This window comes from Sebastes umbrosus, chromosome 19 (assembly GCF_015220745.1).
Source record: "Sebastes umbrosus isolate fSebUmb1 chromosome 19, fSebUmb1.pri, whole genome shotgun sequence".
NCBI lineage: Eukaryota > Metazoa > Chordata > Actinopteri > Perciformes > Sebastidae > Sebastes > Sebastes umbrosus.
The window spans coordinates 23,362,817-23,389,460 of record NC_051287.1 but is presented as its reverse complement, the minus strand read 5'-3'; the positions used below and the strand labels follow the sequence as shown (position 1 = coordinate 23,389,460).

General features: G+C 42.0%; 1 protein-coding gene across 2 annotated transcripts in view; it reads left to right on the top strand.

Moving 5' to 3' along the window:
• Positions 1–26,644, top strand: part of LOC119478316 (astrotactin-2-like) — a 624,157-nt gene extending 597,513 nt beyond the window's left edge. For both annotated transcript variants that reach the window (XM_037752984.1, XM_037752983.1), the window contains exons 20-23: positions 6,290–6,431; positions 19,822–19,922; positions 21,753–21,936; positions 24,749–26,644. In XM_037752984.1, the coding sequence (XP_037608912.1) occupies positions 6,290–6,431; positions 19,822–19,922; positions 21,753–21,936; positions 24,749–24,986 (665 nt within the window). In that variant the 3' untranslated portion in view covers positions 24,987–26,644. The remainder of the gene's footprint in view (positions 1–6,289; positions 6,432–19,821; positions 19,923–21,752; positions 21,937–24,748) is intronic.

Below are 26,644 nucleotides of genomic sequence, written 5' to 3'. Positions count from 1 at the left end.
TGAGAAAGTACAAAGCACTGCCCACGAGCCAGAGCACAGCCAATAGGAACGCTCTCTCTCTCTCTGAAATGACCTGTGATTGGTCAAAGTCTTTCGTCACAGGCTAGATTTTCTAAAGCCTGAAAACAGAGCCATGAGGAGGTGCAGAAGTCTAGTTATTTCTCAGAACACTTGAATTTAAATATGCTGAAAGGTTATTATGGAATTTTTGCCCAATGATGCCAAAAATGTGTTGCCTACTGAAGCTTTAAATAAATAGAAATTTTAGCTAACAAATTAGGGCTGTCAAAGTTAAATACCACTCCAAACATAGCCTAAAGTTTGGCGAGGAAAAACCGTCCTGTCCATTTTCAAAGGGGTCCCTTGACCTCTGACCTCAAGATATGTGAATGAAAATGGGTTCTATGGGTACCCACGAATCTCCCCTTTTACAGACATGCCCACTTTATGATAATCACATGCAGTTTTGGGGCAAGTCATAGTCAAGTCAGCACACTGACACACTGAAAGCTGTTGTTGCCTGTTTGGCTGCAGGTTGCCATGATATGATTTGAGCATAGGTTTTATGCTAAATGCAGTACCTGTGAGGGTTTCTAGACAAAAATTCTCATTGTTTTGTGTTGTTAATTGATTTCCAATAATAAATATATACATACATTTGCAGCATGTTTGCCCACTATCATGTTGATAAGAGTATTAAATTCTTGATGAATCTCCTTTTAATGTACATTTTGAACAGATCAAAAAATATGATTAATCGCGATTAATCATGGATAATCATGTGATTAATTGTAATTATATATTTTAATCGATTGACAGCCCATAAAAACATATATATTAAACTCTAGTCACAACAGAAAACATCTTCGTCTGAGTTGGGTAGTTGAAGTTAGGTTGTCTAAATTCAGCATCTCGCATTCGCAACTTTCTTGTTTTCCATTGCGCTTCATCAAATCACTGCCTCTTTCCAGACATATCTCTTCTCTTCTTAGTCACTTATCACTTCTGACATTATGCCAAGCCTTGGCACAATGGGGCTCTGTAAATAGGTCACATGAAAGAAGGAAAGGAAGTCACCTGTTGTAGGTATGCCACATCTATCTGAACACATTTGAATACAGTTTCCCTTTGAGCTATAGCCACGTGTGCAGAAAGCAGCAGCAGAACTCAGCTTGCTGTACAATTTCTCTTTCCCTACTGTCGTTGGGCGGTTCTTTTGCCTCCTTTTTTTGTTGTTATTGTCTAAAGGCCTCGGGGAAGCGTGTGCAATGTTCTGCGTGTTTTTTGCATTTATATACGGGCTACATTTTCAATGGGGCCGTAGGAGAGAAAGTTGCGACCCAGCCATGAAAGGGTAGCCATTGGTGAGCACACTCTCACGTCAGTGTGTCTGCCATTTGATTTGCGCAAGTCAGGATTATGTTCTAATCGCATACATCAACTCGCCGCTACTAAAACATGAGTCACAAGTGGTTGCTTCTGACCTGTACTGTAGTCACGCATCAGCTCCCTGATTTATTCTGATTATCAAAACATCCATTGACATCATTCCTCTCCGTGACCACATCCAAAAATCATAAAACATCAGAGGACTCACTATCCTTTTTCCTTTCCCCTTCTCATCGTTTGTCTCTTTCTCTCTTGACTTTTTTTTTTGCCTCGTTGCGTCCGTCTTTTTTACTCCGTTTTTGTCCACGGTTGTATTTGGAGCGGCCTCTTTCTACTTTTATCCTTTGTGAAGTGGCAGAAATCTGGCATTCGATTGGCATTCCTCACGTACTTGCTTGCAATAAAAGGTGGGGGGATAAACTTGAAAGGCAGAATGAACGCAGGCCGAAACAGGTCAACAGTCCATCTTAAATAGAACATTACCAATTATTTCTGCAAAAAGATTAAGTTGTCTGCTCGCGATAATTTATCGTCGAACCAAATATTTAAGAAAACTCATCAGGGTAGTGAACATATCACAAAAGTTTGGTCAGTGAAGCTGGCACTAACCGCATAAAAAAGTGGAGCTTTTGCAGGTTGCCCTGGCACAGTACCAGTTATAAGCTTTAAGATACTGTTACAGTATCATGAATTTTATCACACATAAACAGTTTTCAGTTAAGTGTAGCTGTATTGAGTGTCAGGAGCCCGTGCGTGCAGCTCTTGGACAATAAAACCTGATGGCAAACACTGGATCCAATATCAACTTTTGAAATAAATCCACCCTTCACCTTCAATTCAGCTCATTTTCTGCATTTCATTTTTCATGTGGGATTTTTATATAATTCTGTGTCCTTAAGCATAAAAGTCAATGATTAGGTGCAAACTTATTTATAGATTATTTTATCGGTCTTACAAAGCCAAAACAAATGAGTATGATAGAATAAAAATGAAAAAGAATATTTAAGGTTATTTGTAAAATATGTATAATAGTCTTCTATGATGCTATCCACACCTGTGGCAGAGCAGAGGACGGATGGAAAGCTCAACAACAAGCCGGCCAAAGTCAGAGAGAAACTGTTGCGTGTGATCCTCCTCTTTGCAGATGATTGTGCCCTCGGGCTATTATTGATCTCCAGAGCATGTATGATTTTGGTCTTAACTTTTATTATCATTACAAAAGAAGACAGAAGTTATTCATCAACCTTCTTCAGCAAAACCCTTGAAGCTGTGATGCCTTGCATTATAGTCAATTGAGAAACTTGCTTACCTTGGCAGCACACTTTCCAGACAAGTGAACATCAATATGAAAGTTAAGAGAAAAAGTCCAGATGGCTGTTGTACACTGCACTTTATACAAGGCACACAAAGTGCAGGACGTTGACACTGGAGACTCGGTTTCATGTCCTGAGTTGTGTGCGAGGTCAGGTTTAGGCCAACAAAATACTTTTGTTAATGTTAGGGGTAGGGATGCACCGATACCAGTATCGGGCCCGATACTGTGCTCATGTACTCGTACTCGCAAAACGGCTCCGATACAACGGAACCGTTACCACTTTACAGCGGCGCAACGTTAACCTCTCGTCACCATCTTTCGGGTACTCACGCTCCACCTCCCCGACGGGCGAGACGGGCCGGTGGTGCTACCGTGGTGCATCCTTGGTCCGTGTTTCAGAACGGGTCGAGTGGGTTGCCGACAACGCCACAGACCCCTGGCACCTTTTACATGGGCCGCAGCACGACGTGGCTGGGGCGCACTGAGGACAGTCCGCCCCGGTCGACAGTTGCACCGGGAGCAGGGAGCCCCATCATGGTGCGGCAAGGTCCGGGGGGGAGCGCTGTAAAGCTGCGGCCGCGAGCCACCTTCACCCCGAGCCTTTCCAAGCCGACCTAGAGCCGGTTGCGGCGCACCGCCTCGTATGCAGGACTCCCCAGCTTGTTTTTGTGTTGCTCACACCCTCCAGCTGGCTGTTAACGAGGCTCTTTTGATACAGAGAAGTACTCGTATCGGTACTCGGTATCGGCGAGTACCCAAATGTAAGTACTTGTACTCGTACTCGGTCTGAAAAAAAGTTGTATCGGTGCATCCCTAATTAGGGGTAAAATTGTGGTTTTGGTTAAATATCTAAAAAGTAAACGAAGTATGCTTTAAGTCTGCATACTTTAAATATTTTATATTAAACCATCCATCCATCTTCAACCGCTTATCCGGGGTCGGGTTGTGGGGGCAACAGCTCCAGTATTAAACCAATACCACAATATTACCCTAATCTTAATCAAGTGCTTTGAGTTGCATAAACATCATTACAAGCTTAAATTGTAGACAAGTGTTTGTCTGAACAGATATGTTCAGAATTTACATTTTGCAACTTTGCAGATACATTCATTAAACATTTTCCCCCTCATTATGTTGATAAAACACAAGATTGAGGCAGCATTACGTTTCTCACAGATTTGATTTGCTTATGCAAGTTGGTAGTATATATACTGTTCCAGTTGCAAACCTTGCAAATCTTCATTGTCACTCCCGTTAATAGCTAACATAAAGCAGATGGCACCACTGAAGAACAATTTAAATCAATAAGAACTGATGTCAGAAAGAAGACAATCAACATTTCAGGTTCAGGTTACTTTATTTGTACCCGTAGCTAGATTTGGTTTGCAGTGACAGACGAGGCATCCTTCTTGACAACAGACAAACATGGTAAAAATACTCCAAAGAGTCCGATAATCACTAAAACCACTAAAATAAAATGAATAAATATGAATGAATAAATAAGCATTGCTTCTATAGCATCTGTGCAATGTTACTACAACTTGTTCATCTGAGTGATGGCTGCTGGAACAAAGCTGTTTTTATAGCGTTTTGTTCTACACCTTGGGAATAAACTGGGACACATTTAGAATGTTTACGTTTATATCTGTGTAAAGGGTCTAAATATTGTATATTTGTGACATCACAAATGGACAGAAATCCTGACAGCTTGTTTCAAATGCAGAGTTTCTGAATACGGGCTGTGTGTATCTCCCTGTGGATTGAGCGTTTCAAAACTTTCACAGTATTTATATAGCACTTAAGCCTGCTTTATAATAAAAAAACATGAAAATCTCACTTTTTTACAATATAGGACCTTTAAAATAGAACCGGTTATCCACTGTTACTGTCTGGTGTACAGGGACCCCTGGGTCAAGCTGTGACTCACCAGTCAGCCTACTATACCATTTAACAAATTTGAATAAGAGAGTTTCTGTTCTTTAATGATAGCTTTCCAAACTATGACACCAGAGAAAAAGATAAATATCTATTCAATACATGCACGATAGAATAAGGTAATCATCATCATGGTTTTGTCAGTTTGGAAATTAGAAAAGTTCCTCAAACAAAACTGCTATTCTGGGCGTTGTTTGAATCCCAGTAATTGGAACACTCTATTGCTAAAGTTTAAATTTAGCAATACTAAAACAATATGGACTTTGTTAATATGTTCCAATATTTAATTGACCTCATTTTGCCCTGCAGAGCGGTCATTATGTAAAATGTCTGGTTTCTTAATTTCCCGTTAATCCGTCTGTTTAATAAATAGGTTTCACTTTGAGTAAGAATTCGTCCCACGATTAGCTAAACATATGTAAACACGGTATGCTGGTGGTCTTTGGGTTTGAGACAGTTGAAAAATGAAGTATCAAAGTTTGTGCTGATGTAAGTTGTTTATAGTAAAAGGTAACAAATGGGAATTCCAGGTTGAAATATAAAACACCATCATACTCCGTGAGAGATTTTGACATTTTGACAAAAACATTAAAATTGGAAATGTAGGCATACTTCTTTCGCAGCTCTGAGCAGGTTCCAACAACAAAATAAAAGAATCCAATTTGAGATTCATGTTTAAAAAACCTTCGAAAGACCAACCCTGCAACGGTGCAAGAATGTGTTTGGGGGGAAACCTCCTATACACAGAGCTCTTTCTGTGAAAAGGTCAAATCATTCATTCGTGCAGTTCTTTTTCCTCTCTTCTGCAACCTTTTCTTACCATCCCCTTGTGCCCTACCAGCCAGACTTACTCCCTGTGTTTATAAGTTGGCCCGTGTATCATAAGCGAAAACTAAGCTGCCCTTTACCTCGTGTAGAAATAGTTGGAATCCAACCGTTTGAGAGCTTTTAAACTATTTTGACAGCTCCCCTCTTTTTTTTCCATCACCCCCATGAGCACTGGAAACTGGCATCGCGTACGTGTGTGTGTCTAAATGAACAAGTGTGCGTCGCTCGCCTTTTCCCGTAAGCTGACATGAAAGCTATTTCACAACTTGTGAAGTAGTGTTTTGCGAGACGCCAGGGTGCTCAGAGAGATATCATTGTAACAGTACCATGTGCCCATAAAGGAAAGAAATCCTGTTTTCTTACAGTTCTGTAATGTAGTGTGTTTGGACCGCCGCCAGCAAAAAGTCATATTTAATTTAGCCCCGAGCTCGGTGCCGGCGAAATGGCTCCCTCCGGGCCGGGCAGAGGTGAAACTCACAACGCCAGAGTCAAATGGCACAATCATTGATAAGGAAAGAACTGCTTTCCTAAATGTAGAAATTCATTCATGACTAAGTTCATGCTGTGCACCATTGTTTTTCCTGTGTTGAAACATGTGGTGGAACCAAAACATGTGGTATTGTTTTGTTTAACTAAGAACAATAGATGAAAGATAATGTTGAAAGATAAGTGCCTTTTTTTTCCTCCTTTTTTGGCAAAATGTATGACAGATGGTAAAACAAATAACATTTCCAAAGAAAGTAAGATTTTCTTTTTTGTTTCCCTCTTTCTTCATTCATCCCTTCTTTTCCCTTTTTCCTTCAATTTGCATCTCTCTACCAGGTGAAGTTCTGAGCTTGGTGGACGATCTGTTCTCCGGTTTGGGTTCTGCCTGTGTCGTCGCCGGGAAGAGGACTGGAGACCATCCTCACTCTGTGCTATATTCAGTGGTCTTCAAGTGCCTGGAACCCGACAGTCTCTACAAGTAAGTCTGCCGATACCCTTTGCCAAGTTTTCCCAAGTCAATTAAATAACAGATTTATTGCGGCTGTTTATTTCTTCACCGTATGAATAAACATGAGTCATAAATTGTGTTGTGTTGTAGTTAAAGCAGGCTTAGCTTCAAGGTTCCCGCACATGTCTTGTGAAGAATGGAAAGTTCCTAATTATTTCCAGATTTAAATGGGTGTCAAAATTCATAGAAAATGGGCATTAAACTTATGAGGAAAATATGTTTCCAGATTTGTGTATTAATGAAGCAATATACAATGTATTAGATGCTCCTTCTGATCGTGGTGGGGGGTTTTGTGTGACCCTGTGTGCTGTGTTGTGGAGCTGGGTCTACCAAGGCACGTTGGTCCCAGTTGAGGGGGCTAGACAAGCCTGGAGAACTTTCAGGCAAATGCTTGGAGGCCAGACCTGTACCCATGCGGTCTAATCCGCCTCAGCCAGAAGAAGGAACGTGGGAACACCATGTGCCCCACCACCTTCAATTTTAGATCTAGGACATCTGGTGCATTGCCAGTAGGGTTGCACCGATACCACTTATTTTCAGACCGAGTACAAGTACTTACATTTGGGTACTAGCCGATATTGAGTACCGATACGAGTACTTCTCTGTGCCAAAAGACCTTCGTTAACAGCCAGCTCTCGGTCGGCTTGGAAAGGCTCGGGGCGAAAGTGGCTCGCGGCCGCAACTTTACAGCGCCCCCCGGCCGGACCTCGCCGCACCGTGGATAAAGGGCTCGCTGCGCCCTCTCTCCTCGCCGGGGATGGCCCCCTGCTCCCGGTGCGACTGTCGACCGGGGCGGACTGTCCTCAGTGCGTCCCAACCATGTCGTGCCGCCAGATCGGGGCACAGCCAACGTAAAAGGCGCTAGGGATCTGCGGCAATGTCGGCAACCCACCCGACCCGTCTTGAAACACGGACCAAGGAGTCTAAGGCACGCACGAGTCAGAGGGTGCAAGCAAAACCCTGTGGCGCAATGAAAGTGATGGCCGGTACGCGCCGGCTGAGGTGGTATCCCGGCCCAGCGGGGTCGGGCACGCCACCATAAAGTGGTATCGGTGCCGTTGTATCGGAGCCGTTTTGCGAGTACGAGTAAATGAGCACATTATCGTACCCAATACTGGTATAAGTATTGGCAGTCTGATTGCCAGTCTGATAGGAGCACAGTTTGGGGTCTAAGTGTGCTGACGCCTGGTTCACTGCTAGGTACAGAACTAAAATGAAACTCCCGTATAGGGGTCGGGACTTCCTCCTTCTCCAGAGTTGCCAGCGTGAGAGGGGCTAGATCTTGTACAAGAATGCTTTTTTCTCAAAAATCCATGATCAACTTTGTAGTTATATTAAAGCCTATATATATATATTTATGTTTTTTAAGCCGGCCACTTGTAGTTGTGGCCGCAACGGGAGATCCTGTCTGGTGAAGAAAGCAGTCAAGCCAAAGACTCTCGTGTTAGACTCGATTAGCCCAGGGGGACTCTTAATCATTGGTCAGGTTCTGGGAAGCCTGAGGTACTACAGCTTCTGTGGTCTCAGAAGTGAATGTGTGGAAAGAGTTTGGCGAGGCCCTGGAGAAGGACTTTTTGTTGGCTTCATAGAGGTTATGGCAAATCATGACATAATTCAGAAAGAAGAGGCAGGGCCTCACCAAAGGCTGTTTTTCAGCAGAGGAGAACTGCTGACCTTGACTTTGAGTATCTCCTGAACCTGACTGACTCCCCGCTGTGGAGTAGGCAGACTTGGAGGATTCGGAGGAAGTCTCACCCATCTCGCAAAAAAGCGCCCCATTGGCGAGGTGCCAGGGGGTGGTGGAGATTTTCCCCTGAAATTCTAAAGGCTCTAGATACAGTATGTTTTGGTAGTCATAGTTAATACACCTCATACAGCACAGTCATGTGGTGTTGGGGAACGTGCCTATGAACTGGAAGAACAGGGTGATGGTTCCCATTTTTGATAAAAGGGAACTGCAAGGTGTGCTCTATTTATGCTATTTCTAAACATTTTATTATTACAACTAGAAAGTAATAAGATTTCTTCACCAAAGCTGCACAATCCTGTCCCGACTCACCTACAGTACAGTATTCTGCGACATCACTCTCAGCCTCAGCTCGCAATTTATTGCAACCCAATTGACTCGATCGTTTTTTCTGACCACATTTTTATGAGTTCAGTGTTTCCCATTACCATATAAAGACCTTTCGTTATTAAACATTATGTTGTGGCCATGTTTGTATCTTTCCCCAAACAAGAATGACTGGGCAAATATCAGCAATACCACATCCTCCCTTGGGTGTCTACAGTTCCCCACTGCAAATGCTATTTTGTTTCAGGGGGTGAATTTTGTTACCTACAACAGCTGGGTCGAGTTAACCAGGGTAGCATACTTAGTCTCAACGTGGTGGAAGTGGTGGATGCTTCCGTTCTTTTATGTTCTCTTTGGTCAGAGCAGAACAGGGTTTTAGTGAATACAGAAGGGCATCTGTCAGAAGGCGGTATTTGTTAAACTCAAAGAACAAATTGACCACTCTTTGTAGATTTTTGGCGGGCATTTAGCTAACAGACAGACCTTGCCTAAGGTCATTAAATGCACCCATAGCCATCACCCCAACACATCATGTATTTGCAACAGTAAGTCAAAATTTGACAATGTGTTACATGGGCAGCCAAGTCTATTTGCTGTTGCTGATTGTGGATTTGTTAGTGAATGGGATTACCCCATCTGCCTTTAGAGTTGGTCTTCTGAGTAACACATCATGTCCTACAAACATTGTTAGAATAACTGCATGGCGGTGTGGTGCTGTACTGGACTGCACGACATTGGAATCTGTTTCTTATATTTTGTTCATCTCATTTACGTACATGGAGGAACAAGAAGCAACATGGTGCATTTCAATAAAACAAACACTACAACCTCAAAAATTACTATAGAGCTAACCCAACATGTCTCTGACACAGAATCAACCACAATTTAAAAAATAATTTGAAGTAATTACTGGACTATTAGGATCGCACTACACTGATCAGGGCCTTATGTTTTTTCTGTTCAATCAGTTTATACCATGCTATTTAGAGGCACATTTCAGACTTGTTCAGGCTCGTTTGCATGGAAAAGCCTGTGAATGGCACGATAATGTGCAAAGCGTTTAGCGTGCACTAAGTACGCCTTTCTTAATTTCCACGTATCATTTGTACGCCATGTGTCCTGTACTGACTACAATGTAAAACACATCTGTCTATAAATGTTACGGTAAGAGTTAGTGACATAGTATAAAAAGCGAGAAAAGACCGCTTATGGCAGGTAGGTGGATGGTGGATGGGTCCAACAAAAAACAGACTTTTAACCAGGAGGTTTATTGTTTTGTTACGTTAGTGACGTTTGTCATGTGACAATTGTCATGTGTTTTTTAGTGACGTTTGTTTCCCGTAATTGTGTTATGTTGTTTCCATACGTATTTTATAGGAATGCACCGATACCGATACTGGTATCAGTGCATCCCTATAAAATACGTATTCATACCAGTATCAGGTACCGGGTCCGATACTGTGCTGATGTACTCGTACTCGCAAAACGGCTCCGATACAATGGCACCGATACCACTTTACGGCAGAGCAACATAAACCTCTCGTCACCATCTTTCGGGTCCCCGACGGCTGGTGGTGTGCCCGACCCCGCTGGGCCAGGATCACACCTCAGCCGGCACACGCCGGCCCTCACTTTCATTGCGCCACGGTGTTTTGCTTGCACCCTCTCACTCGCGCATACGTTAGACTCCTTGGTCCGTGTTTCAAGATGGGTCGGGCGGGTTGCCGACATCGCAACAGAGCTCTGGCGCCTTTTACGTGGGCCGCGGCACGGCGCGGTTGGGGCGCACTGAGGACAATCGGCCCCAGTCGACAGTCACACCGGGAGCAGGGGGCCCCGTCACGGTTCGGCGAGGTCCGGGCGGGGAGCGCTGTAAAAATGCGGCCGCTAGCCACCTTCGCCCCGAACCACCTTCGCCCCAAGCCTTTCCAAGCCGACCTAGAGCCGGTGGCAGCGCACAGCCTCGTATGCGGGACTCCCCAGCCCTCCGTGTGTCGCTCACACCCTCCAGCTGGCTGTTAACGAGGGTCTTTTGGCACAGAGAAGTACTCGTATCGGTACTCGGTAACGGCGAGTACCCAAATGTAAGCACTTGTACTTGTACTCGGCCTGAAAAAAGTGGTATTTGTGCATCCCTAGTATTTTACTTAGTACACGTACTTATTTTAAGTCCAACCATGACGTTTTTCCTTGAAGCGAGGGTTTGCAGAATGTTGTTGGCTTCATTGAGCAAAAATTCCATAATAACCTTTCAGCATATTGTAATTCAAGAGTTCTGAAAGATAGCCAAACTCCTGCACCTCCTCATGGCTCTGTTTTACGGCTTTAAAAACATCTAGCCTGTGACGGGAGGTCATTTCAGAGAGAAAGCGTTCCTATTGGCTGTTCATTCAACGGAGGCAGCTGCTATAATCTAACTAAGTGGTTTTATTGCCTGAACGTAACGGCGGATGTTACTGTAGTTTAGTTGCGTGGCGTATAAATGGCATGCAAAAAAGGCTAAAATGCGTTCTCATGACACGTGGAATGTCCTTGGAATATTTATACATCTTCCTGTGAGACCGGGTTGTCAGATTAGAAATATATTTGCCTTCAAATTGAGGCAGAGAAGTTTTTTTTTTTTCTTTTTTATCCCACTGGGTATTGTGATGTGCATTTCCTATGAGCACTACTTTCCCTCTACATCTTGAATCAAAGTTGCAAGAGCAGCAGACAGTGAAAAAGATAGGACACAGATGTTGTTGTGGCTTTCATTGGACACATGAAACACACCGTCTTCTCAGCTTTTTGACTGTCTTCTCAGGTTTTGTCAAGTGTCTTGTGTTTATAATGCTCTTGCTATTTATTTGGTGGCCTTGATTTGTTTTGGGAACCTCAACATTGGCATAACAAGGCCTTCAAATTGCTCTTTTGTGTCGGTGTGTATGTATATTTATGCCAGAGGGAAGGTGATGGATGGATTAATGCAGCAATGCCAACAAGCTATCTAATATTAATGTCTCCCAACGATACAGCTATAACAGTAAAATATGTGACATGTGGGAAGAACAGAATAGTCAATCTTTGGTAAGAATTCACAAGTGAGCTGATTATGTAAACAAGGAAATAAAGATGACAAAATAAATCAAATAAAAGTGCCAGAAAACAGTGAACAGTCTTTAATGACATTTCTAGAAGCTGATGGCAATGCCAACAATACAATTTAGTTAAAAATTCACGATTTTGAGTTTCCTGCAGGCTTTGACAGTGGATGAAGAATAGCGGGGTAATAACTATTAGTGTAATCTTTACAAGTCTGGCTTCCACTAACAAAAAACCTGCAACAAGAGTCTAATTTCCAACTTTGTAGCAGTGTTATCTTTGTTTAGGCATTCCCCACAGTGTTGTTTTTCTCTGATAAGAGCCGAATTTACGTCGGAATTACGTCTGAGGGCACATCTGCTTGCAGCCAACCCCGCTTGTCTTAATCAAGAGCCTGATAAGACCTCTACTGGTATTGGCTTTACACTTGATCGTTACCAAGGCTGCTACTGCCCTGACGTTCCCTTCTTTGCTTCTTTGAAAAGTTACACGCACACACATTTCAAAAGTGAATAGCCTACCAATACTGGATACAATGCAACAGTCTAAATCAAGTGTTTTGCTAGAATTCTCTAGAGAACATCAGGCTACATATTAATATACAGTACTTGTTGGAATATCAGCACCATTCACTAATCACAAACTTTAATGTGCTTTTATTTAACTTTTAGTGTTGACTTTGTGACAGACAAGTGGGTTTATCAAATTGGATGTAAAGTAGAGTAAAGCTTCAATGTCCCTGTGGGGCTGACAGGCAGCAGTCAATGACAAATAAATACATGTCTTTGATGCCTAATTTTATAATATTCATACTGGTTTAAGCAAACACTTACAACTATATATAGATGCCTGTCATTCATTGGAAAAGAGTTGGCAACAATGGCCTTAGCTACAATCAGACTCTACAGGGCCTTTCTCAAACCGCCCCCCTACACCCTCTCCTTACCCACTTTCACTCCCGTTTGCGCGTGGAGGGTCCGCCATGTTAAGTGCCACCCCAAACCAATTAGCTGGGAGTGGAAGTGCGTCATATAACCCTCCAACAGCGAGCCTGCATCACTGCCGACTTACTGGCCACGTGCAACAGACGTTAACAACTTAATGCAGCAGCAGGTAGAATCTGAGCAAACATGATTAAAAAAAGTTATTTTTATAAAACGGTCACTATATCCTGACAGTAGTGCATGAGACAGGTAATCTGAAAAAAAAAAAAAATCATATGCCTCTGGTGTCCTCCGATGCTCCTAATGGCATCTGCAAGATTTCACAGACCGGAGGAAAACAACCAATCAGAGCCGAGCTGGAGCCTTGCCATCTCTGAGCAGCTGTCAATCACTCGCAAACTCCGATCAAACGGTCAAACTAGGCAGCGCTGATCAAATATGAATTAAGATTCTGTTAATGTAATGCCTATTTCTCGCGTCAAATGTTTTCCGAAACATCTTGTAGTGTACTGTTTAGCTGGAAAATGAGAAAGTTTGTGTGTGTTGAGATCAGTTGAGGAAATACCATTCACCGCCCACCAGCTGGAGCAAACTTTCTCATTTTACAGCTAAACAGTACACTACAAGATGTTTCTGAAAACATTTTACGCGAGAAATAGGCATTACATTAACAGAATCTTAATTCATATTTGATCAGCGCTGCCTAGTTTGACCGTTTGATCGGAGTTCGCGAGTGATTGACAGCTGCCTCCGTTGAATGAACAGCCAATAGGAACGCTCTCTCTCTGAAATGACCTGTGATTGGCCAAAGTCTCCCATCACGGGCTAGATTTTTTAAAGCTTGAAAATACCGCCATGAGGAGGTGCAGAAGTCTCTCAGAACACTTGAATTACAATATGCTGAAAGGTTATTATGGAATTTTTGCCCAATGATGCCAAAAACATTCTGCCTACTGCAGCTTTAAGGTTACTTTGTATTTGGGATCAAATCTAGTCTAGAAAACAGTAGACACGTTCACTTGATTGTAAAGTTTTGTATATTTACAGAGATTTTGCAAAAACCAAGCAGCTCATAAACATCAGAATTCAAAACGAGAAAATGTTTACTGTTTAATTACATGAATGCCACCAAAGAAATAAGTCGTGAGAGTAAGTTTTATTTTTTATTTTTTATTTTTTTTCTGTATATTTTGCACATTTTTTTTATTCTTAATACTGTGAACTTCTGCATACCCCCTCCGCTTGATACGAAACCATTGCTACGAAATATTACGACATATTCCGCCGGAGAGAGGAAATTCGCCGCTGTATTTATACCATATACCTTAAAGAAGGGAACTTCATTCAGCTGTGAGTGTGACTTCAAACGGAGTTTACTCCATCACGGAGTGGGAGTGGGGAGGCTGCCCATTTTAATGCATATTTTACATTGTAAATGTAAATGTGCATTGTATTATTTCAGTGTTATTTAATAGCTATATATGATTGAGAAGGGAACAATGATGGCAGCGCTTCCTGATACTGGTTCACCCAACATGCTAATCTCACCTTGATTTTGTCGTTCAAAGTATCGTTGGAATGATGGTCGAGTCTTTTCTTCTCAAAATATCTCAGTTCCAGAACTATCTGGAGCATACATTTAAATCTGTTGCATTACTTTTAATGAGGTGTTGTTGTCATCATTACATTCATTTGGACTGTGAGTCTTGCTGACCTGCGAGTGAGATCATTCAGATAATTTTTCTAATTTACAATGAAAGGTGAAGCAATTTTTATTTCGGGGCTGTGATGCCACATAGATCTGAGGCTTTCAAAGTCATGAGATATACTGTAAGCTGCCACAAATTCTTCAGGCAGTGAGAGACAATTCTATGTGGCTTTGATTGATTTGTGGACCAGCTCCACTGATGTGTGTCCAAATGCTGATGTCATGGAAAAGGCATCCCCTACTGCCCTAGCTTCTCTCAGCACGCCAAAAATACTGCCCTAATTGATCCTCTCTCACTCTCACTTTCTCTCGTTCCTCCTCTCTTGCTCCGTCTGCCTCCGAGCTTTTCCGTCTTGTCATCCCCTTGTTCAGCCATCTCTCCACTGTCTCATTAAATTAGAGGACAATGGTTACTTTAATGGCAACATTGTTAATTTACACAAACATTAATCTGCCATTTGCCCACTTCATTGTTTGCTGAGCTTTCAAAACTATGGCACACACGGACAAAATCGAGCCGCTTCCAGAGGAGCCGTGTGCAGCCAGACGGCCTTGGAATAGATGTGAAAGACGAGGAATTAGAGAGAGGGATAGACGGGGCTGAGCTATATGCAAGCAATGTAGATAGAAAAATAGAGAGACAAAGGAGAGCGTATCAGTGTGTGTTTGTGTGGGTGGGTGGCCGGGGTGGTTGTGTGTGTCTTGCCAATTTGATGTTTTGACATTCTCGTGGAAGGCCAGACTGCGGCCGGTTTCTTTTGTTCTCTCAGGCGATCTTTATCATCACTGAGTGGCTGTACTGAGCTCAGACACCACACTCTGTCCACCCAGCCCCCCTTTTTACTGCTACTATCTGTGTCTATGAATGAGATCCGAACAGTACAAAGGGGCCCCCGGCCAAGATTCCTTGGCATGACCGCGATCGAAAAAGGTTGTAAAGTTTCTCATATTTTCTGTAAAAATGTCAAATTTCCTTGCACATTGGGCACGTTATCCATATTTTACCCAAACAAAAAAGCAGTTCTCCCAAAGTTGACTCTCTGAGAGGCGTAATCTCCTGGCAGAAAAGGCGTCATTACTGTACATAACAATCGTGTAATTGCTGAAGGGGCTGTGGAAGGGGGGAACAGTACCTGTCATTGATGCCAACCACTTAAACAACCGAAAAACAGCAATAAAAGGCTGGCTCACATCCTGCGTCCCAAACAAAAGTTTTAACAAATTGCCTTGATAAAACTCCTGCCTCGTCTGCCCCCCCCCCCTCCCTCCCTTCTCCACCTCATTGTATCCATCTGCACGTTATGTGGCCACATAATTTAAACAGTGTGACTGTTACATGCCGGCATTGTTTTGCTGGGCAGAGGAGCCAGCGAGGCCTGTGCGTCTTTTGTGAGGTTCTTGGGGAATACCACATCCACCCCTGCTGAATAACAAGACCAGACAAACTATGTGAGCAATGTCCAAACAGGTCATGTTACAAACAAAACAATCATTTGACAGCATTGGGACAGCTCTCAAAAGACATTACACGAATACCCCATGGCAAATGGGTTTAGGCAGAAAAAGCAAAGTTTTGTAACAACAATAATATCCTAATTTCTTTATTTTCATGTATTCCTCTAAGTATTTAGCATTGGAATCTCATGCCAGTCATTCATTTTGTCTCACTTGTGTTTTGCGGTTTTCCTTGTTGTCGGTCTGTTGTTTTTACAGTGGTAATTATGTGGAAATACTGCCCCAAAGCTTGCAGTTTTTCATAACTAGTTACAAGCATTTCTCAATACTAAATTCACTTTTTCAAAACTTCCCCCTGCAGTTAGAAAAACAGTGCATGTGGACGAGTCTTTTTTTATTTTTTCAGGGAAATTTCACTCAAAAAAAACAACCTTTGCCACAATGAATTATAGCATACATCATTAAAGCAGCAGTGGGTAGAATTGGAGCAAATACAATTACATTTTTTTTTTTTTTTTTTTTTTTATAAAACGGTCACAATATCCTGACAGCAGTGCCTCTGTGTCCTCCGGTGCTCCTGCAATGTTTCGCAGACCGGAGGAAATAAAACCAATCAGAGCCGAGCTGGAGCCTTGCCGTCTCTCAGCAGCTGTCAATCACTCACAAACTCCGATCAAAGGGTCAATCTAGGCAGCGCTGATCAAATATGAATCAATATTCTGTTACTGTAATGACTATTTCTCGCCTCAAATGTTTTCCGAAACATCTTGTAGTGTACTGTTTAGCTGTAAAATGAGAAAGTTTGTTACCCGGCAAAGTTTGTGACTTCCCAATGATGCCAAAAACATTCGGCCTACTTCAGGTTTAACTGTTGCATTTAACATTCAATCTTTACAACCACACGGCTCTTTTTCAGGCATTCCGATTAGACTTGTGCTCAGGTTAAAGTTAGGTGGAGCTATGCTGGAAATGCGTCACCATGACTACATGTACTTATAGGGATGACAAAGGTGTAGCTTGTTGCCTTATAAGTGAAACACAGCTGATAGTCTGTACACGCCCACTCTGTGGGTTTACCATGGGTGTGCAGGCCCTGTAATATGTTGTTACCTCCGCCAAGGCCAAAGGCCTAGGAAGGAGGTTATGTTTTCACCAGCGTTGGTTTGTTTGTTGGTTTGTCCGTTTGGAGGATTACTCCAAAAGTCCGGGATGGATTTGAATGACATTTTTTGGAGGGGTGGGGTGTGGCACAATGAACAATCCGTTAGATTTTGGTGGCGATCCGGATCATGACCTGGCTTTGTGAATTTTTTTTAATAATTCCGCTCAGCCTGTGCATTAGCACCACAGGCTTCAAGACATGCGCAGTGTAACTGATGGCGCGTTCATGACGTCACCCTGCGGAGAGAGACGGACAGAGAGAGTGGAGCTGTAGATTCGGCGTTTTTTTCACATTAAACTGTGAAATTACAGTTGAGTTTGACTAAAGCACACTTGGTGAATGTTGGAAATAGTAACGACGATTGTTTAGGTGACTTTTACTTTGTTCCTGTCCAGCTTGAATGAAGTGTTTTATTATACGTACAGCTGATCTCAACATAAACAAAAATACACGTGGATGATGGCACAAGCTGCACGGAGAGGGGGGCAATCGTACTCTGGGAGCTTGGCGGAGGTCTGCGCTCTCCGAGTGTCATTCTAGTTTTGGGTATTGAAATTATTCACAAACTGAATCTGTATTATTGTGGTATTTAAAAAAATGAAGGGCACTTTTACAAGCCATAGTCTGTTTGGCTAGTCCAAATCAGAGTTAAATTGATACTTTTGATTCGTTTTCTATTTAGTCTGGTTCGTTTTCACAGTGCACAAATTAAAGCGGAGCATATAAAAAACTTGCTGAGGGGCGTGTACAAAGGAGCGAATTCATCTTTTCCGTCTCAAGAGCTGCCGCTTCTATGAAGAGAAACGTGGACTTTGACATTTTTTCTAGATACACTTATTCACTTTCTGGAGGAGAGTTAGATGACAAGATACCTGAATGGCATAATCTTTTTTCATCGAAGTTTTCATCAGAAAGCGAATAACCGTATTCACAGAATGTTGAACTTGTGCTGTAAAGGGATAGTTCGGGTGTTTTGAAGTGGGGTTGTATGAGGTACTTATCCATAGTAGGTGTATTACCTACAGTAGATGATGGTTGGCACGCCCCCAGCATCGAGAAACAGACAGGAGCACCGACACCAGAGCAAAGCAATACAGTGCTGTGGACGGGGACAGCGGAAAAACATATTTTAGCTCCCTAAAAAAAGGCTCGCTTAAGGAAAATTAATATCCGTTTAAGTGTACGCTATATTTAGAATATGTTCCGATGGCAAACTGAAAGTGAAATTCATACTTTTTTTGTCATCTGAGCCTGCTGGCTTTGGAGAGAGCATAGATAAGTTTCGCTTTCAGTTCAGTTCCCCGTCAGAAAGGAGAAGGAAAGGGCTGTCTGACAGCAAGGCAAAGCGGTAAAAATATTCTAAATATAGCGTACACTTACATGGATATCGATTTTTTTTTTTTAGGTGAGCCTTTCTTTTAGGTGGCTAAAATGTGTTTTTCTGCCGTCCACAGCACTGTATTGCTTTGCTCCGGTGTCGGTACTCCTGTCTGTTTATCCAAGTTGGGGGAGTACCTAGCCGTCATCTACTGTAGGTAATACACCTACTATGGATAAGTACCTCATACGACCCCACTTCAAAACACCCGAACTATCCCTTTAAGTTACCTCGATGGCTGCTGGCTGGCAACCTGTAACGATATGCTACAGGTTGCTGCTATCTCCAATCTCATCATGTAGCCAAATAGGCCTTTTCACAGCAGACATTTTGACATAGTAGTTAATGCACAGTTGTTACTAATAACATTACTAATGGCTCTGTTCTATTCAAGTGTCAGGACAGTGTGACAGAGTTAGCCAGCACGCACGCACGCACAACACCAAAACCCTGAAAACTAAGCAGGTAAATGGAACTAAGCCATCATTAATTAGATTACTTATACCTGTGCTTTCATACTGCGACATGTCAGTCAAGTCTTCTGTGAAAAGGCTTCGACAGCTGGTTGTAACTTAATGTGGAGGAAATGGTTAGCAATATGACAAATTTTTTAAAGCAAGTTTGTCTAAACAAACATCAAAGCTATAATGTTAATTGCTATGTTGTCTACGATGTGGATAAAGGGTGTATAATTCAGGGAATTGCGTTTCCCTTGGTGTGGTTCCTGTGGTTGCCATGGTCACACAGAGAGCCGCAGCGGCGAGTTAAAAGTTCAACCATCACGAGAGCGCGCACTCTCTCTCTCTCTACCGCTGAGAGGATATTGATGGCTTAATCTGTGATCCTTGATCCTTTTTTTTTTTCAGATTCAATACGACCAGTTCCTCCTTGTACTTCTTCTTATTCAGAAGTACACAGATTGGCATTTTCAAAAGGACAAGTAAAGGTCATTTGTTTTTTATTCCGAGGCCATGTGGCCCTACATTACTTGCGTTACATTTTCTCAGCGTGTCTCGTCTATTATTGCAATGTCTCGCCGTGGTATCTTATCATGGTGCTGGGTGGCCCCTGAAGTCTGTCATGGAAACCCCCAAAAAATTCTGATGTTTGACATTTTCCGAGAGAGGAACTTTGTCCTCTTAGAGTGCTTGGAGTCGAGCCAGATGCCCCTCTACTCCTGTGGTACTGGCTGCACTCGTTATCAGATATAATTGAATCCCACAATCCCCGGCTGCTTAATTGCAAGACGTTTTCTGAAAAAAAAGTACGTGATGTATGGTTATATATGATCAAATATATCACCTAGAAAGACCACCATCTCATCAAGCACATCACCCTGCAAACCTGTAAAAATGACACTATTTATATTAAAGGCTGTGTCAGCATATGTCTGTGTCAGCATATCCAAAGTACCAATGTGTAGTTGGAGTTTGAAGTGTCTTGTTCAAGGGGACACAGGTTATGGCTGAGTATTTCTTGTTCACTTCTGCCACTGTTTCTTACCTGATCTTGACAAATAATAAACTTTCTTCTGTTTCTTGTTTTTTGTCATTTTCAGGTTTACTCTCCATGCGGTGGATAGCCGAGGCAGCCACTCCGAGTCCAGCTTCGTCTCGGTACGGACATCCTGTCCGATGGTGGACGACAGCCGAGCTGAAGGTATCACCTTTTGATTTCCCCCCCCCCCCCCCCCCCCCTCTTCGTACTTCTTCTTTTAATTCCGTCTTTGGCACATCTCTTATATCGTTTCACATAATCACAATTTATCTAAATGGGTACTTACCCCACAGTGCTCATTACTAAAAATGTCTACGTCTTTAAAAATACAACCCTGTATACATTTTTTGGCATTACACGCTTTCATCTACTCAAACTCTTTTTTTCCAATTATATTGTGTATTGCAAGTCAGAGCCAAAAATATAATGTCTACTGCAAATTTAAAATACACCGGTCATCATTTAGTATCAGGTTTTATCTCAACTCATAAAGTAAAAAAAGTCAAATTACAGTGAAGGAGGTCGGGATTTTCGTACAGTTCTCTTTGATCACTACTCTCACAATGTGCACATGCTTGATTGCATATTATGGTTATTAAAACAAGCTGTGGTAAAATGTAAAGGGGTACTCCACCAGTTCCACATGTCAAATTCAATTTACTAATCATGTAGTCCAGTATGTCATACGTCCATTTGCATTATGGGAAGTGTAGGATCCAGTGCATTTGAGGCTTGGACTAAAAATCAGGGGCTGCGGTCAAATAGTCTTTTTTTTGCTTAGGAAGGTTCCTAACCGAGTGAAATGGCCCGGAAGTACATAAGTAGCAGCCATGATGAGAGCTGTTTGAATCCTCTAATCCTCTAAATGTTAAGGAAAGGAGCTTTAATGCATCCTTTCTCATCTCCTTTAGCATAAGATACACCGGACCATCCTTTACTAAAGGAAAGGAGATAATAACATCCCACAATTGCTTGCGGCCGCAACATTTAAAGCAACGCACCGTTCTGCCGTTCATGAAAACAAACGATATACTTATCTTGCATATTATTTTCATACAGTCATATACTAATTGGAATTCATGTTGATAAATATGAGTGGACAGTGACAACCATGTTTTATTATTTATTTGAACAACTAACAAATACCTAAAAAAACTAAACAAGAATAACAAAGAAAATGAACAGTGAACATACAACAAAGTGTCAATAAACAAATAATCAATATAAATAAATATTACATGTCCGAAAAGGAGTAGGAAGAAGTATACATTTATACGGTCTTATAACCCTTCTCCATAATTCAAACAATTAACTCAATATTTATCACATATTTATTTTTCTATTTCAATTCCAATTCCAACCTTGGTAATGAAGTGATATTTTTCACCGGTTGTCCACGTTAGGTCAGATAATCCTTTATTACATGTTGATGTAAGGTGTTCAAGCTGCAGAAGAAGCTGGGGTATATCTCTCTTTCACTCACCGCAGGTGACGCCGCCTGTCACTAATGGAGCTATTTAAGACCGTACGGGGCAAGCGTGCGCCTTTTGTAGTCCATCTTCGGAACATTGTAGTTTCACTGCGGCAAACCTGCGTCACTAACATCCGCCAACATCGCATCATAATTACGGAGCCTATAGTGAAAGTGCAGTTGGATTCTCCGAACACCGCGGTTGTCTTTTCATAAATCCTTCTGAATTCTCCTTCTCATCTTTCCTTGACCTCATGACATTTTCCATCGAGGTCAAGGAAAAGTGATTAGGAAAAGACATTAGGACGTGATTTTTTGACTTTTCGACCACAGACATCTCAGCCTCTTCTGCACTGATTGTCAGCATCTTTTTTTTCCATCTGTCTCCTGCAAGTCCCCCGACCTTATTGAAGTGCATTACAAAATCGCAAAAGTTCTATTTCAAAACACTTTTATCTGCTTATTTTGTTTCCCCGCTCACGATAAATCCCTTCTTTCCCCATCTCTTGACCTCCTCACAGAGATAGCAGACAAGGTGTACAACTTGTATAACGGCTACACCAGTGGCAAGGAGCAGCAGATGGCCTACAACACGCTGATGGAGATCACTCCGCCGCTGCTATACAGAGTCCAGCACCACTACAATTCCCACTATGAGAAGTTTGGAGATTTCGTGTGGCGTAGCGAGGACGAGCTGGGCCCCAGGTAAGACAGATCCCGGTTCAGTTTTCTCGTGCAGCCTTCGAAGATGCTTCAAATATTTCCAATTTTACAGCTAGTGGTCTAAATATTTGTTATGTATAACAGTTGTTTTTCTTGTCTAGAAAATGCCTTTGTCTTTTTTTTCCCGGTCTGCCACTATTTATCCAAGCGTCTTTGTCATCTCGTTTGATGACGTTGTTGTGTTGTTCAGGATCAATTACAGTCACCCTGAGGTTTCTTGCATAACAAGAGCCAAAAGCTGTCTGAACTGGTCCTGCCAGACTCAGACCATTAAGCCATTTCTCATGGCATTGTCTGCACCCCCTCTAAGCAGGAGCGCCATTACACAATTGCCCCCCCCCCCCCCCCCCCCCCACTTTCCAAAGTGCTTCTACTGGAAAGCAAGTGGGCAAGGTCACCGTTAAAACTCTGGGGTTACAGTCGCTCCTCGCATTACCATGGCGACGCCAAAACAGTGTTTGACAGCCAAGCCAAACACTAAATTTGATAGTCAGCTAACACTAACTGGACTTCAAACTCTATTTCCTCTTCTTTCTCTTAAAAAAAAAAAAAGTTCCTCCACGTCAAAAACATGTCACCCGGATATCCCCCTCACCTATGACCCTCTTAACAGGGACACCCCCATTAATACTGAGATATTACGGCAACATAGAGAAGATGCGAAGGAGGAAACATAAACACTTTATTTTTTTTTAAAAAAGTATAGAACAAAAACATTCATGTATGTGAGTCTGACAAGGGAAGTTGGTCCGGCACTGATGATAGCAACACGAAGATCTTAAGTTACGGCCCCAATGTTTTGGTTTGTCCACCCCCACTGCCTGGAAGCGCTCCTTTCAAGCCATAAATAATATAATAATTGTGGAATAACTTTGGTCTGGTTGAAGATTATGCTTCTCTCTGATTGGCGAAGAGGGGGTGGGAGGCACGGGTTGGCCATTGGGACTTAATATGGGGATCGGGGTGGTCGGATGGTGTGTTTGTGTGTGGGCAGCTATGAGGAGAGGGGGGGGGTGCTTTTGGATGAGCGAGCACGGATTATTTACTGCCTGAAGTTGGCAGGGTTGAGCCTCGTTGGGGTAATTTACAAGCAGGCTCTATTGGTGGTGCCTTTTAAAAGGTAACAGAATGGCCAAGTGAAATGCAAGCGCAGTCAGCACTCCTCCAGGAGCCCCCAAATGTCCACCAGCATTGTTACAACTGAACACTAGGCTCCTTTCATAATTATATTGTTCTCTGGACATGCTGTCATACATGGCTTTATTTACCTTCACTGTGAACACAACTATTATCTTGTACTGCCATGTACTTTTTTTCTATTCCCACAAATCAGTCTCTTTGATTTGATGTTTTTAAGTTCTTTTCGCTGTGTTTGTGTCAAAATCGATTACTTAGGATGCAGTTGGTTAAATCGCGTGAAGCCAGATCTTTGACTTATCAGTTGCAACCTGAAAGGTTACGCAGAAATAATATTTTAAATGTCTCTTTTCTTTTTAAGTAATTTCCTTGTTTGTCATCATGAATGGCATTGAATGTGTTTAATTTGTCCATAGCTCACATGCTTGCAAGCCTCCCTTGATTATGTGTTTGGTATTCTGTTGTTTCAGATGTAAGAATTTAAGGGAAATGAGAAAATGCCCCCCCCCCCCCCCCCCCCCCCCACCCTTTTCAGCAAATAAGTGAAAAGGATGTCTGTACTCCTTGCTTAACTAAAGACAGATGTTGATGCTCAGCAGACACTGCTTTTCAAAACAAATGGAATTTTGCCCTGTTCTCCTTGTTTCGATATCCACACGAGTTTAACAACCTTGGATACTTCTACTGTAGGTCTATTTCTGTTGGTCTATTTCTGTTTTGCAAGTATGGAATAGATGTGTGTGTTGTGAGTTATCTCCTCTAAGTTGAACTGACCTGACATATGGCTCCTTCATGTTGTAAACAGCAGCTCCAGACTCTGGACCTGGAGACTACATTCTTAGTTTCACTCACTCTAGACAGCTGCCTCTGGTGTTAAACACAATCAGTACCCGAACATATAAATGCAATTGCTTGTGGTGATTTTGACCCAGACTGGTACATCCCATCAGAGAGACAGTCATGGACAGAGAGAAATACGGACAGTAAGAGATGGAGAAAGCAAGAGAGACGAAGACAGAGAGAGTAAGCGAGAGAAATGCAGACGGAGAGACAAACACACAGAAAGAGAGAGTGATAGACAGACAGACATAGAGAGAGAGAGAGAGACTGACAGAGAAAGCAAGAGATGGAGAAAGCGAGAGAAATACAGACAGACACACAAAGAGGGACGAAGACAGATAGAGGAAAGCCAGAGACAGACGGAGAGACAGACAGAAAGCAAGAGACAGAGAGGGAAAACAAAAGAGACAGAGAAAGCGAGAGATACAGATAAAGAGAGAAAGCGAAAGAGACAGACAGACGGACACACAGAGACAGAGAAAGTGGGAGACAGAGAGAGCGAGAGACAGAGAGAAAGGGACACACAGACAGACAGAGAAAGCGAGGGACAGAGAGACCCAGACGGACGGAGAGAAACGGACAGAGAAAGCGAGAGAAATATGGACAGAGACAGACACGCAGATAGATAGATAGAAAGCAAGAGACAGAGAGAGAGAGAAGGACACAGAGAAAGCGAGGGTCAGAGAGAGACAGAGAGAGAAAGCGAGAGACAGAAACAGACAGGGAACAGGGATACTAGACAGGGCTGGATTAAATAAATAACTTTTGTGTGATGATGTTGAGCTTGGATTTGTCTTCTTGTCTTACCCTTCAATAGAAAAGCCAACCTGATTCTACATCGGGTGGAGAAGATCAGCCACTACTGCCGGTCCCTCCTGCGCAGCACCCACATCCAGAGCCGTACCGACACCATGGCCTACGTCTACTGCCGGAGTGAAGAGGGCCGACCTCCCAGCAACGCCTGGCACGGCTCCTTACATGAAAGTCGCACCACCTGCATGGAGAAGCTCATTTCTGTACAGCGTAACACATACAGCAACACCAAACTCCGATGAGACACGAGTTTGGATACGGATGTGCGGTTTTTGCTTATTTTTTTTTTCCTGCAAAATGACATCAATGATTGATGTACCTCGTCACCCACTCTGCAGCAGGTGTCTCTCAAGTGACTGGTCTATTTTGAAAACCAGGAGAGCCTAAAAAAACCTCAGAATTCACTGGACATTGTGTTAAAGCTACCGAAAAACATTTGTGTGGCTTACTTTTATTGTAAGACAATAGAGGGGGAAAAAAACAAACCTGGAGCGAACATAGTTCTCAACTGCAAAATGCCAGTGACCGCACATATCAATGAGAAACTACAGTGTGAACATGTAAATTATAATTCAGCCAAGAGGAAAAACTGGTTGGTTTCAATACCTTGAATGTAATATTGTAGTTCCTTTTCGGTGCTTTGAAGCTTACCTGGAACACTTAAGAGAGAAAAAAAAAGGAAAAATCAATAGCATAACGTATTTGCCTTTACTACCTTCATTTGAAAGAAGAAATGTGTTAAAGCCATTTGAAAAATCACTTTGTTTTCAAGTTCCCATTAATTAAAAAAAAAAATAAAGCTTTTCTTCATGAATGAAATAAGTGAGAAACGATGTAGTTAGTCTTGTTTTACATTTGATAGATTCAATTGAAATAGCAAGGCTTTGTGTGGTAAAAGGGTTGACTAATAGGCTTCTATCAGTCTGTTGAAATTATGCAAAGAGAGTGGGTGGCATTTAAACATCATATTCATTCATAAACTCTGATTTCAGTGCAGAAATCTAGGAATCCTTTTTTGTCATCTCTTTTAAATACCACGGAAAATTAACTGATTTCAAGGACATTTATTTCTCAGACTAGAAATGGACCTGAACAGTGGATTATGCACCCAAGACAAAAAAAAAATGCAATGCTTTTGCCACACTGATGTCTTTAAAGTAAATGCTTTTCATAATTTTGTTGGTTTTTGGTATGTGACTAAACGCACCAACTGTATTGAAACAAAGAAATCTGATGCTGTAGCTAGATTTAACGATTTCTGCAAGATCACATAATGTGTTTGTAATTTGTAAGATTACAAATTATCAAGGTAATGTGACTTTTGTCATCATGGCAGAAGTCATGTAGTTCTGCTAAAAAAAAGAAAATAGGTTTGGCGTAATACACAGTTAAGAGGCGCAGTACTAGACGTGACATTACAGTCGCGATATGGTAATAATATGATCATACGAGTGATTGAAAATCAAACCTAAAAGTGAATATAACACATATAACATATTCACTTTTAGGATAATATGATGTTTGCTCATTTATGTGCACTTATAGACAATATAGCAGGATAATAGGATAATCATTTTTCAGCTGCCCAAAACAGTTTGTGATGAACCGACTGTAAACATGTGGTACTGTCCACTGAATTGTGAAGTATCAGTGATTGTAGGGATCACCTGTGGTCCTTTTAATCATCTTATTTTTCCGTCCAATGTCATATCTTCAATGCCATGGATCTTGTTTCAATGAAGATAAACAATGCCTTTTTTTCAATATTTACATCTCATATTATATGAATTGTAAAATAATAAATTATATTGTAAATTTTAAATTGTAAAAAAAAGTATGTATTATGTGGCTTTGGTTGTCTTTTTCTGAAGAATGTGAAATATTAAAAATGTATATTAAA